The following is a 12,764-nucleotide window of genomic DNA, read 5'->3' as shown; positions in this document are numbered from 1 at the left end:
TGGCCTGGCCATAGCAAGTACAAAGTGAGAACTTAGGACGCACACAGTGAGGCAGGGAGTGCTTTGTCCCTGGCTCTGGCAGCCTCCTCAGAGCAGGTGGCTATCCCTCCGTGGGGCTGGCACTCCACAGAGGGTTCATAAGGGCCACGGGGGTTCCACACTGTGGGGGCCTCATGGCCAGCCCCTGATGCACCTGTCACTTCACAGTGGAAATGCAGCAGCTGAAAAGTTCCTGGGAGGTCCAGGAGACAAAGCTACAGTGGGACGTAGAGAAGCTTCAGCGGCAAGTGGCACAGCAGGAGCGGGAGGGGCAGCTGGCCCTGGAGAGTCAGGCGCTGGCCCACCATGAGGACCTGGCTCGGCTCCAGAGGGAGAAGGTCTGCTTCTGTTGGGCCACCCAGCTGCCTGGTCACTTCCCTGGGGTCTACCATGTCCTAAAATGCAGCAGACAGCTGGGGGTGGGAGCCTAGGAGACCAGCCAGGAGACAGAGGTGCCCCAGCCATGCCGTGGCTAGGGCCAGAGGAGGAATCTTCCAAGTTCAAGTGAGCCTGAGCCACCCAGAGCCTGGGGCCTGTGTGCCAAAGAGCTCAGACGTCGTGCAAGCTGACCTGGCTGCAGTCTGAGGGCCAGTAGCTGGAGGGAGGTTTCCCTGCAGGTCGTGCTTGACATGTTATACATCTTGTGAATGTGGAGGCTCTGGAGGGGGTTATGAACCACTACATAAACGTGGGAGGGCAGATGGAGAGACCCAGGTCCTGCTTTGGTGTCACCATGTGAGACAAGTGTGATATAGCTGGAGTGGCCAACCTCTGGGGAGCTGTCCTGCCCTGCTGTCTGTCCCATGAACCAGGTCTCACTAAGGACCTGCTGGTCTCACATGTCCTGACCTATGCAGCCATCACAGCCTGTCCCTTTGTGTTGGCCCAGGAGAACCTGAGTCTGTCTCTGACAGAGGAGAAGGAAGTGGCAGCTCGCCGGTTGGAACAGGAGAAGAAGCTGGTGGCAAAGAATGCAGCCAAGAGGGAGGCTCTGAAGGAGGAGATTCAGAGCCTGAAGCGTGAGAGGGATGAGAGTCTCCTCCAGGTGGAACATAAGATGCAAAAGGTGACGGGAGACTATGAGGCAGCAGGAAACATGCACATCCACATCACCATGCCTTCTCTCACCCAGCAAGAGGGCTATGAGGACAACCTTTCTAGGTCACTGCTATTGCAACTATGGTCTCCCACAGAAGTTCTGGTGGACAGACATCCACCGCCCTGCTCATCCACCCAGCAACCCATCCATTCATCCACCCATCTGTCATCCATCCATCCATCAATACACACATCCATTCACTCATCCACCTTTCTACCTAGCAATCCTTCCACACATCCATCATCTATCTATCCATCCATCCATCCACTAATCCATCCACCCACTAATCCATCCATCCATCCACCCACTAATCTATTCACTCATCCACACACCAATCCATCTATCCATTCACCCACCAATCCATGCAAGCATCCACCCATCCACCCATCAATCCATCCACCCATCCACCCACCCATCATCCATCCATCCATCCATCCATTCATCCATTCATCCATCCATCCACTAATCCATCCACCCACCCACCCACCAATCTATCCACCCATCAATCCATCAATCCATCCATCCACCCATCCACCTCTCTACCCATCAATCCATCCATGCATCCATCCATCCACTAATCCATCCACCGACCCACCCACCCACCCACCCACCCATCCATCCATTCATCCACCAATTCATCTATCCATCCACCCATCAATCCATCCCTCCACCCACCAGTCCATGCATCCATGCATCTGTCCACCCATCCATCTACCAATCCATCTACCCATCTATCCATCCATGCACTTTACTGTCCCTCCATTTATCTGTCCATCATCCATCCATTCACCTGACTTGCCATCCTTCTATCTATACACCCAGCTGATGTCCCACGTACATGGCCATCTAGCCACATGCTTAATTTTCCATTCACATACCTAACCACACATCTATCCATCAATTTGCTTAAACATCCATCCAACTATCCATGCACCCAACTATCCACCCACACATTCATATGACCATCTATCTATCTATCACATCCTTCCTTCTATCCACATACTCATCTGTCCATCCATATCTACCATCCATCTCTGTGTCTGATCATCTATCTACCTGATCAGTCAGCCAGTGTGTGGAGAGCTGACTGAGCAGAGGCACAGAGGTTGGGCCATGTCACACAGAGCGAAAAGGCCCCATCGACCCCACTCAGAACAAGGGCTGCCTCTGGGGTGATGCTCCTCCCCAAGCAGGGGTGTGCAATCCGGAACACACCACATCCTGGCAGAGGCTTTACCACCCACTCTTCTGCTGCAGCCTCTCCTTAAAGAGGCCTCTGAGCCTCACAAGCACCATGTCCCCCAAATCCCTCCAGGCCCTGTCCCTGAAAGAAGAAGAGGGGAGGCTACTGAGGGAAGAGCTCTTCAGGTCCATGCAGGAGCTGGAGCAGGTGCGGCAGGAGGCCCAGAGCCGGCATGAACAAGCTGAGGTGAGCCCTGGGGGCGCAAGCAAGACCCTGAGCACCCAGCCTGGTAGGAGCAGGTGGATTCCCAGATGCACCCCCTTCCTGCCTGGTCCCAGGGACACAGCCCCTTCCATCCTGGCCCCCTGAGGCTGAATGTCCCCCGGGAAATATCCAGGTCTCCTTCTGGGAGGAAACACTGTCTTAATGGGAAGGAAAGACCCAAAGAACCAAAGCTGGTGGTGGGTGGGGGCTGTGAGAATCGGTCCCTGCTCCCCAGCAGTGAGCTTGGCCAGGAAGAAGCCAGAGAGAGGAGGGCCTGGGGCCACAGGCAAGCCAGCAACAGAGAAGGGCAGAACCCAGACCTGGGCCCCAGCCAGCCCCACAGACATCCACTGTGCACCTGAGCTGCCCTTGGAACGGAAGAGCAGTAAACAAGTGTGAGGCCTCTGGGGCCGGCTTGTTAGATGCCTCCGAAGGAGAAACCCAACCTGGGAAGTCCAGCACTGTGCCCGAGGCAGACCCTCACTGGGAAGGACGCCCACAGAGAGTCCCAAGCCGAGCCGGAAGAGAGGCATCCCTGAAGGATGAGACGTGGGAGAGACCCCGTAGGGCCTGGCCCATGACTGCACTGAGGCTGCCTCGGGCAACCAACTGGGTCACCTGGGACCCTGGACTCCACCAGGAGCCCATGTCAGGGGTCAGGGCAGGCAGCAGCAACTAGGACTTGGAGTGGGGGCCATGTGCCTCCACTGGGAGCCCAGACTGGGAGCCCTGTGCCTCCACCCCATGGGTGGGACACCCACAGCTGTGTGCCATGGGGGGTCTCAGCCAGAGTGTCTCTTCATTCTCCTCCCCCCACCCCATGGCTGCCTGACACGGTCACTCAGAGCAGAGCTGCCTGGAGGGGCTCCTGGCACCCAGGAAGTCTCATCCAGGAGCCTCCCTCCCTGGAGCCCTTGCCACTCTCCGTCCCACCCTTAGGCTGGGTGGCCCTTACATGGACACAGCTGGGAGGAGTGGAGGCCCTCCTTCCTCCCATCCCCACTGAGCTGCCCCCAGTCCCATCCATGGTCAGGCAACCAGGAATGTCCCTCCAAGACCCCGGGAGCTGACACCCCAACTCAGAGAGGGCTGGCTCAGGAGGATTCCCTCATGCTGGCTCCAAGTCTCTGGCTGGACTGGGGATGGCCCGCCAGCCAGCAGGGACCTCGTTAGGGGTCCTTTTGGCACCTTGGCCTGGAAAATTAAAACCCACTGAGGACTGAGAGAGGAGCGATGCCAGCTGAAGGAAGCCGGCTGTGGGATCAGAAAGCACCACTGGTGGGTGGAGGGGCTGACTGGAGGTATGCAGTTGCTCACAACCCTCCCAGGGCTTCCAGGGGAGACCTGTCCTGGGGGCACAGCCAGACCCAGCCACCCAAGGTGATACCTGTCAGTGGGGAGGGACAGCAGGGGCCCAGGGCGGAGGAGGCCCCAGTAAAGCCTGATGGAGCCCCAGCCCACCAGCACACTTGCTCTGCGGCAGCCACTGAGTCCTGGTGGGGGGAGTGGGGAGGCCTCTTAGAGACGCAGCGCAGGGCCAGTAGCGTGGGCACCTGCACCTCCTGGAACAGGAAGCCAACTCCACCCCCCACCCTGGAGGCCTAGACCACCCTGGGAACAGGCAGGAGGGAGGAAGTCATCCTGGCAGGGAAGCAGGTGGGCATCAGAGTAAGTAGGCGGGCCTCAGAGTAAGTAGGCAAGCGGGTGCTGTCCTTACTCAAAGACAAGGAAAGCTTTGAGCACGGCTGCCGAGCCTGGGCCCCAGAGGCCCCTCACTGCCTCCACGTGCCCACCAGTGAGCGCTGGACAGGACCGTCCTGAGAACTGAGGCCCCAGGAGGGCAGATTTGGGGCGAGCTAAGTCCCAAAGGAATGTTCGGGCCGCCTGAGTGGGCTGCGTGGTCTCTTACGGGAGTGGTCCCGCAGCCACTTTCCAGATGCGTCTGTGGTGACTACATGTCTAAGCTGACAGTGAAGTGGGTGTCCCCTAAGGCCCCCACCCATGTGAAAGTTCAGGAAACCAAGGCTGAAGGGCCCCTGTGTTCACCCGGACTCAGGGACAGGGCCTCCCCTTTCCCCACCACTGCCACGTCTTCTGAGCTGGGGTCTGCCTTTCTGGCCTTACGCTGGCAGGCAGTGTCCCACAGAGTAGGACTAGAGGCCCTTTGTCTGGGAATGGTGAGCCCCCTGCACTGACCACAGAGGATGCCCCAGCCACGGGGCCGTGGGACCCGGGGGGCTTCTCTCATGCCCGGCCAGCCAGCGAGGGTGGAGGTCCTGAACTCCTGGGCATGAACACTGAGCCTACTGCCAGCCCCAGGAGTCCCGAAGTCGGTGACATTTGAGGGCAGGGCCCTCTCGCTGCCAAATGGCTGTTCTTGGCCCCTCAGCGGGGTGGGCCCAACAGCAACATTTTAGGGATGAGAGAGGTCAGTGCTTGAGTCCCTGACTGGGCCACTGCAGCTGACCCTGCCCTGGCCTTGGGCTGGAGACCCCAGAGGAAAGGTGTGGGTGGCAGGGTCAGCCCCTCCCTGTGGGGAGACCCCTCTGGGTCTCCCTCACCCTGTCTCCTGGGGTACCTGGCATCAGGAGCATTGGCAGCTGTTGGCATGACCTGGAGTCCCAGGCCGGGCTCTGTCCCCGGCCACCTGGGATGGCCCGTGTGAGGATAGCGTCTGGCTGCCTGCATGGGCTTCAGCTGACCACCAGCTGCCCAAGCCTCGGGCTGCCCGTGGATGCCGTGGCCAGCTTGCTGCTCCCTCCAGGCCACCGTCAGCACCACGACAGCAGAGCTGAAGGCCCTGCAGGCCCAGTTTGAGGATGCCATCTCTGCCCATCAGAGAGAGGCCACGGCTTTGGGCGAGAGTCTTCGGGAGATGGCAACAGAGCGAAGCAACGCCAGGAGAGAAGTGAGGGGGTGTCGGGGGGAGGGGCCGAGGCAGTTCCAGGAGAGCCGGGATGCCGGGAGTGGGGAGAGAAGGCCTTCCCGACAGGCAGGTGTGACCCGGGGAGCAGGGAGGGGAAAGCTGGACCCTCGGCCCAGAGACCCCTCCATCCTACCAGCCCTGGGAAGAGCCTTGGCGAGGTGGTGCTGGCCAGGCCCTGCCTGCAGGCGGCATGGGGTATAGACCCCATGGGACCAGGTATCAGGTGGGGTGATGCTGCCTGGGGGTGACTGGGGTAGAGGGGCAGAAGTGTGGGGGTTTTGTGGGGTTTCCAGGGGCGGCCATGCATGGACCTGGCCAAGGAGTCGAGGTCAATGCAAGGCCCCCAGGAGCCACGTGACAGTGTCCTGTGGTGGGGAGAGTCCTGGGCAAGGCAGGCCAAGCTTCAACACAGCAGGCAAGCAAATCGGGGAGGTGTTTCTGAGGGAGCTGTGACAGGACCTGGGGAGCCTGGAAGAGGGGAGGGCAGGAGGGCACAGGGAGTTGGGCAGGGGGAGCTAAGCTATAGCCCAGGTGGGGCCGTGGGAGGGTAGGGTTTGCGCTCTCCCTGGGCAAGGAGCCAAGGCCGCAGGCAGCAAGCATGCTGACCGGGAGCTCAGGGGAGCATAAGCTTGGACCAAGCAGCAGAAAGGAAAGGGGCTCCTCAGCCCTCCCCCAGCCCCCCAGGGGCAGGCCCCAGCAGTAGAGGGAGGGGGAGGGAGAGAGCATGATTTAACATGACAGGCTGTTTACTTTGGCCCCCAAAGAGAAAGGTCTCCTTTCAACAGATTTCAAAGTCAGGCCCGGTCAGCGACCACACGGGGAAGCAAAATGAGATTTTAAAACTAGGGGCTGCAGGGGAGGGGCCGGGAGACTGGGGGCACATTTGTTCTGGAGAGGTGAAAGAAGAAAGCACAGGCCTCCTGAGAAGTTTGGGTTCCCAGAAAGGGAGCCCCCAGAAAGGAGAGGGAACCCCAGAAAGGAGAGGAAACCTCAGAAAGGGGAGGGTCCCCCAGAAAAGAGAGAGAAGCCCCAGAAAGAGAAAGAGCCCCCAGAAAGGAAAGGTAACCCCAGAATGAGAGGGGACCCCAGAAAGGAAAGGGGCCCCCAGAAAGAAGAAGGGCCCCCTGGAAGGGAGTGGAGGAGCAAGAGGCTGAGGCGAGGGGGCAGGAGCAACAAGCCAGGGAGCAGCGGCCCCGAAGAGCCTCCCAGGCGCCAGGCTGGCCCAGTTGCCATGGAAACCATAACGTTTCCACAGCCTTTAAACTGAAGGACAGTCCAGGCTTCTCACGGCCCTGCCTAGAGCCCCACACGCGTGTGCACGCGCACACACATGAATACACAGCACGGTTGTACTCACGCACATCCCCATGCACACACAGGCACACACATGACAGTACACACGTGCATATACACGTGCACTCCTGTGCGGACACAACCCTCCCAGGGAAACACATATGGACACCGCAGAGCTCACACAAATGTGCAACGAGCCGCACACGCTACCACGCATGCCTACACGCATCCGTCACACACGTGGACCTGGGCACGCACGTTCACACATGTGTGCAGAGGCACAGGCCTCCCCCTCACCCGTGCTGCGTCTGTACACGCGTGTGCACAGAGCGCACATGCGTGTGCTCACACACATACACAGGCCAGTTCCCCGTCATAGCCCCTCCCCTGCTTTCCCTCTGGCCATGCTGAGTCCTGGAGCCCCCTCCCTGCAGGAGGTTTCAAAAGACGCTGTTTATACGATTTCTAGTAAAGAAATAATTATTATAATCACATTAAGTGATTTGACTGTAAAACTCCCATCCGAGGCCGCTGTTCTCATGAGGGGGCAGGCGGGCACGCAGGAGGAGGGGCCCTTCTCCTGCTTTGTTGTGCTTGTTTTCATCTCCTCGCCCTGGGAAATGAAAACAGTTTCTCTAAGATGGATAGGGCCTTTAGCTGGTCCTTGACCTTCCTGGTGGATTTTTGCTGAGCTCTGCGGAAACCGCTCCACACGGTTGTGGCTCCCATATGTGGGGGTGGAGGGGGAGCAGAGGAGGGGCTCAGGCCCTTCCCCAAAACAGAACAACAATAACCACGGGTGGACATAGGAGCCAGGCTGGCCGGGGGCCTGGGCAGTGTCCCACTGGAACCGCCAGCAAAGCGGGGTTTGCATTTGGCAAACCGGCGCCTTGACATTGCTCAGAATTCTTGTGGCTTCCCTTCTCTCGGCTCGCTGCCGGCCTCGTCCACCTCCTCCTCAGGGCCAGCCCGGCCTGCACGGAGCACTCCCTAGAGGGTCCTGCCCAGGGCCAGCCCGCAGGCCAGGGAGGCAGGAGACGAGAGGTCCTGGCCCAACCTGGCGATCTCTGACCCCGTGGCCCACGTGCTGAAGGGTGGGCTGGCCCTTCTCTGGGTCTGCACTCTCCTCCCGGACCCCCTCCAGGGCTTGGGGGAGGGGGCGGTGCTGACATGAGGCACCCCATGTCCCAGGGCAGCATGAAAGCAGCCCCCGGCCCTACCAAGCTCTGGCCTCACATAGAACCCCAGAATCAGCAGGCCCTGCCTAGAAGCCCCAGGAGGGCATGGAGGGTCCTGGTGTGGGGAGGACAGTGTGATGGGGGTCCCCTTCTGGGCCTGGAATGGGTCTGACAGGGACAGAGGACAAGGACTCACGCCCAGAGCGTCTCCCAATCCTTGGGTCTGCTTGCAGAAGCTAGAGTCTGGGCGGCTGAGCCCCGACTGGGGTGGCTGTGTGGCACATGGTTCCCGCTGGCCCCAGAGCCCACCCACCTGGAGCCCTGCTGCCCCCCACCCCTTGCATTTAGGGTCCGTGTTTCTGTGGGGCACTATGCATAGAGCAGTCATGCAACGGACAGTGCCTGCTGCCCAAGTCGTTGAACAGCCTGGCCCCAGAGGACCTTCTAAGGGCCACTACCCAGAGACCCAGCCTCCCCCGGCCTCCCATGAGACAGAGAAATGAGGGCCGAGGGGGAGGGTGTGCCCACAACCATGCAGGGATCGGGAGCCCAGGCCCCTGGCCCTGCTGCCCACATCGGGGTGGACAGTGGCCCTATGCCACACTATCACTGAAGGGGACAGCAGGTGGGGCGGGCCATCAAGCAGAGGCCTCTGGACCTGGGTGTGGGCGGATGTGTGGGCTGACCAGTGACCAGCATCCCTGGAGCCCAGGAAGGGGGCGGGGCAACACCAAGGCCAGGAGGGTCAGAGTCACCTCCCAGGGCTCAGGGATCAGCCCTTGTGAACCGCTCCATGGCCTCACGGCATTTAGGTGAGGTGACCGCCCGGGTGGGCAAATCCAGGTCATCTGCTTCTCCTTTAAGCCCTTGGAAACACAAGGCCAGAGCCTGGCCCCAAGCCCCTGCTGCCTGCTCCCAGCGGGCCGTACAGCCCGTGCTCCTCCCTTAGGCTGAGAGGCTGCGGGCCCAGCTGGACGAGGCCCGGGAGGGGCTGGCTGTGCTGCGCCAGGAGCTTCGGGACAGCGAGGAGAGCCGGGAGGGACTTCACAGGGAGGTCCTGGAGGCCCAGCGGGCCCTGGGAGATGAGGCCCGTGAGAAGGACGTGCTGCAGCGCTCCAACGCTGAGCTTCGGGCCACCATCCGCAGGGCTGAGAAGGAGAAAGCCAGGTACCTCCCCTTGGAGCCCGCACGGCCCCAAAGGTCATCCCAGGGACAAAGGATGTGGGATGTGGGACCATCTCCCGATCTCCCATGGGCCAGATGGTGGTGGGGTGGACTCACTGAGCCGACCAGGGTGCCGGCTGCCTATCTGAAGGGCTGACCCCTGGGGAGGGGAAGGCCGAGATACCAACACAGCAGTCCCGCCCTCGATGCCAGACAGGTCCCACGTGGCCAGCAGGAGATGGCCAAGGGCTGGAGAGCAGACTGAGGCTGAGGGGCCTGGTCCGGGGCTCTGGGGACAGCGAGGCTGGCACCGCAGCCCTCGAAGGGGGGTGGCAGAGGTGTGGGGCTGCTGCTGGACATTGGGTCTCTGGGAGTGTGGTTAGAGAGAGGAGCATGGCAGGGGGAGGGTCTGGAAACACGGAAAGGGGCAGAGCCAGTTGGGCGTTCAGCCCTCATCTACCCCAAAGGGATAGGGAGGCAGCCCCAAGGAGGCTGGGCCCTGGGACCCTGGAGAAACAAGCCACAGGAGAGGCATCAGGCCAGAGTGGGGTGGGTGGCAAGAAGTCTCTGTGTGGGATGCGATGTGGGAGCCCCTGCCTGTGACCCGTGGCTCAGTTTTCAGAGGTCCAAGGAGGAAGGGGAGCAGAAGGTTCTGGTCCTGGAGGAGGCCCGGGCCATGGCCCAGAAGGAGGCCTGTGAGCTGCGGGCCAGTCTGAGGGAGGTGGAGCAGGCCCAGGCAGATGCACGCCGGGAACTCCAGGAGATGGGCAGACAGGTGAGGGCCACCATCCTGCAGCCCCGCCCCCACATGGGTGTCCCCACCCCCACCCCCAGGCCCCAGGGCACTCACTGGCTGGAGTGGGAGCTCCAGGACAGGGCTTTGCTTCCTGTGGCTCTGGAATATTCTGCCCCCATGCTGGAAGCCGCCTGCCAGAGGGCCCTACTGAGACCCATGGGGCTCCCAGTTCCGTGTGCCCCAGGGGGTACGGACCTAATGGCTAAGAACAAGCACTTGGACTCTCATGGACCCTACGGATCAGGAATTCAGCCAGGGCACAGAGGGCATGTGCCAAGAACACTCCACAGTGGGGGCCTTGCGGGCAGGGCCCAGCCGGCCTGCAGCGACAGGCTCATGCGCCGCAGGGCCAGGCTGGCTGTCAGCTGGGGCGTCCCCCAGGCTCCCCCATGGCTTCCTCCCTGCATGGCCACCTCGGGCTCAGAGAACAGCTGTGCTGTTTCATCTATCCACCTCGGCTTCCAAAGTCAAGAGCCACTTGTGCTGAGTTCATGGCGGGGCGGGGCAGGGGGTTGGCCCACAACGGCTCAGACAAGAGCCCAAGATGCCCCTTGAGGCTGGAGCCCTTTTCAAGCCTCTGCGGCCCTTTCTGTCAGACTTCCTCAGACTTGGAGAGGGTCGTGAGATGCCCTGTGCTCCCTCCAGACCAGGCATCTCCTTCACCTCCCTCCTCCCACCCCCACAGTCCTCCTGTAAGGAAGGTTCTAGTATATTCCCTTTCATGTGAGCCCATGGAGGCTCGGAGAGGTGGTGGAACAAGGCTCTCTGTGAGTGAGAGCCGGTGAAGAGACCAGAGCAGCACCCCTGACACTGACCCCAGCCCACTCCTGCCCACATGGTGTCCTGGCTCCGAGGGCACCCCCACCTCCGACACCTTGAGTGTGGGCGCTGCCTCAAAGGAGGGTGACCCCCCAGAACATGTGAGCAGAGGCAGGGGTCCAGGAGGGCCCTGGCAACCCCATGCTCACTCACAGGTGAGCATGCTGGAGGCTGAGAACCGGAGAAAGAGCCAAGAGGTGATCCAACTGCAGGTCCGGGGCGCACAGGGCGCCCAGCACCAGCAGCAGCAGCAGCAACAGAGTCAGCAGGAGGTGCTGCAGATGCAGAGGCTGGCCGCGGAGGCCGAGGCAGCCCACGACGGTGCCCGGAGGGAGGTAGGAGAGCTGAGCAGCTGGCAGAGGAGGCACCAGTGCTGCCTGAGGGGCTGGGGTCCAGGGCCACCCGGCCCGGCTCTTTTTTTTTTTTTTTTTTAAAGATTTTATTTAATTTGACAGACAGAGATCACAGGTAGGCAGAGACGCAGGCAGAGAGAGAGGAAGGGAAGCAGGCTCGTTGCTGAGCAGAAAGCCCGATGTGGGACTCGATCCCAGGACCCTGGGATCATGACCTGAGCTGAAGGCAGAGGCTTTAACCCACTGAGCCACCCAGGCGCCCCCCGGCCCGGCTCTTGTCCACGTGCTCATCTGTCCCACTTCCCAGCGGGGCTGGATACAGCCAGGGTGGAGGAACAGGGGCTCTGACTGACCCAACACCATGGAAGTGGTGACCCCTGCATCTCCTAGCGTTCTTGTGTTTTAGAAAGGGACAGCCTCACCCAGGTGACAGGAGCATTCTGAGCTGGGAGACATTCTGGGACCCCCAAAATGCCCATTTCTTAAAGAGCCTCAGGATTCAGAGCATACACCCACACCCACACCTGCCCACATGTGTCCCACCGGCCCTGACCATGTGCTCACATGCACACACTCTCCCACCAGCTCTCTCCCTGCAGGCCCGTGTCCTCCTGCCCCTACAGCAGCTGGAAAGGCCCTCTGTCCAGGCCTGGCTCTGTGTGCTGCCGGTGGCCAGGTGGCCTCATACCCACCCCTGCTCACAGCCTGGCCTGCCCAGGATCCCCCAGTTCAGACCCAAAGTCATGCAGACAGTGGTTTCATTGACCAGAAAACATGGACTCCCCTCCCACGACCCGTGTGACCACTGTGTGACCTGTAGCCCCTCACCTCCACCTGGGAATGGAATCATTGGCACTGTGGCCACCCAGATAGGAAATGAGACAAGGCCCGGCCCTGCCCCCAGCCCAGGCCTCCACCCTAGGACTTACAGTCTGGTGCAGGCTCTGTGGCCTCCAAGCCTGTCACTTCCCTAGGGGTGACAGTGCTGCTGTCGGTCCCGCCATCACTCATAGGTGTTTACAGGGCACGTCGTGTGGCTGAAGGTACACATCCCAGGGGCATGGTGCACAGGTCAGGCTGTGAGCATGGTCTGCAGTAGCAGACAGGGCAGTCTAACTGGGAATGACGGGATGGGCTGCTACAGATGAGCAGTGGGTCAGGGAGGGTCCCTCTGCGCCTAGCCCAGGCTACCGGAGAAGAGAGGGGAGCAGGCCCAGCAGAGGACCCGTGGGGAGGAGTGCCCAGGGGGCTGGAGTGACTCGAGAAGGGAGGAAGAGTGGCCCAGGCCAAGAGAAGCAGTGGAGCAGGCCACCCAAACCCAGAGCCTCCCCCTCTCGACCCCTGTGCTCCACGGGCTAGGCGAGGCTGTAGGGGCTGGGCAGCCCTCGACGGACACACTGTGTTGGTCCTTGGAAGCCCGTGTCATTGTGTCAGGCACCCTGAGGCTCCCCTGCCCTGGGCTCAGGAGGACGCTGACCCAGCCCGTGCCCCCACAGGCCACAAGCACGGAGCTGGCTACAAGTGGAACTGGGGCAGGCCACAGGAGGGGACAGCCTAGGGTCACAGCTCTGTCAGGCCCGGGGTTTTCCCGTGTCTGCCAGGATGTTCTCCATGGTCATGGGGTGTTCTTCCCCACCTGGGCTCGGGGTC

At 61.1% G+C, this 12,764-nt stretch overlaps 1 protein-coding gene across 1 annotated transcript in view; it reads left to right on the top strand.

The window, feature by feature from the left end:
• The window catches only part of CROCC2 (ciliary rootlet coiled-coil, rootletin family member 2), a gene marked incomplete at both ends in the record, with an annotated part of 60,567 nt that overhangs the window by 32,598 nt on the left and 15,205 nt on the right, over window positions 1-12,764 (top strand). Inside the window, 7 exons of the mRNA XM_080799417.1 lie at window positions 208-377; window positions 929-1,105; window positions 2,454-2,567; window positions 5,350-5,493; window positions 8,932-9,149; window positions 9,762-9,921; window positions 10,917-11,096. Coding sequence (XP_080655543.1) covers window positions 208-377; window positions 929-1,105; window positions 2,454-2,567; window positions 5,350-5,493; window positions 8,932-9,149; window positions 9,762-9,921; window positions 10,917-11,096 — 1,163 coding nt within the window. The remainder of the gene's footprint in view (window positions 1-207; window positions 378-928; window positions 1,106-2,453; window positions 2,568-5,349; window positions 5,494-8,931; window positions 9,150-9,761; window positions 9,922-10,916; window positions 11,097-12,764) is intronic.

Source organism: Martes martes (assembly GCF_963455335.1).
Source record: "Martes martes genome assembly, chromosome: 3".
NCBI lineage: Eukaryota > Metazoa > Chordata > Mammalia > Carnivora > Mustelidae > Martes > Martes martes.
Note: the sequence above shows the minus strand (reverse complement) of the source record. Positions and strands in the feature narration are given on the sequence as shown.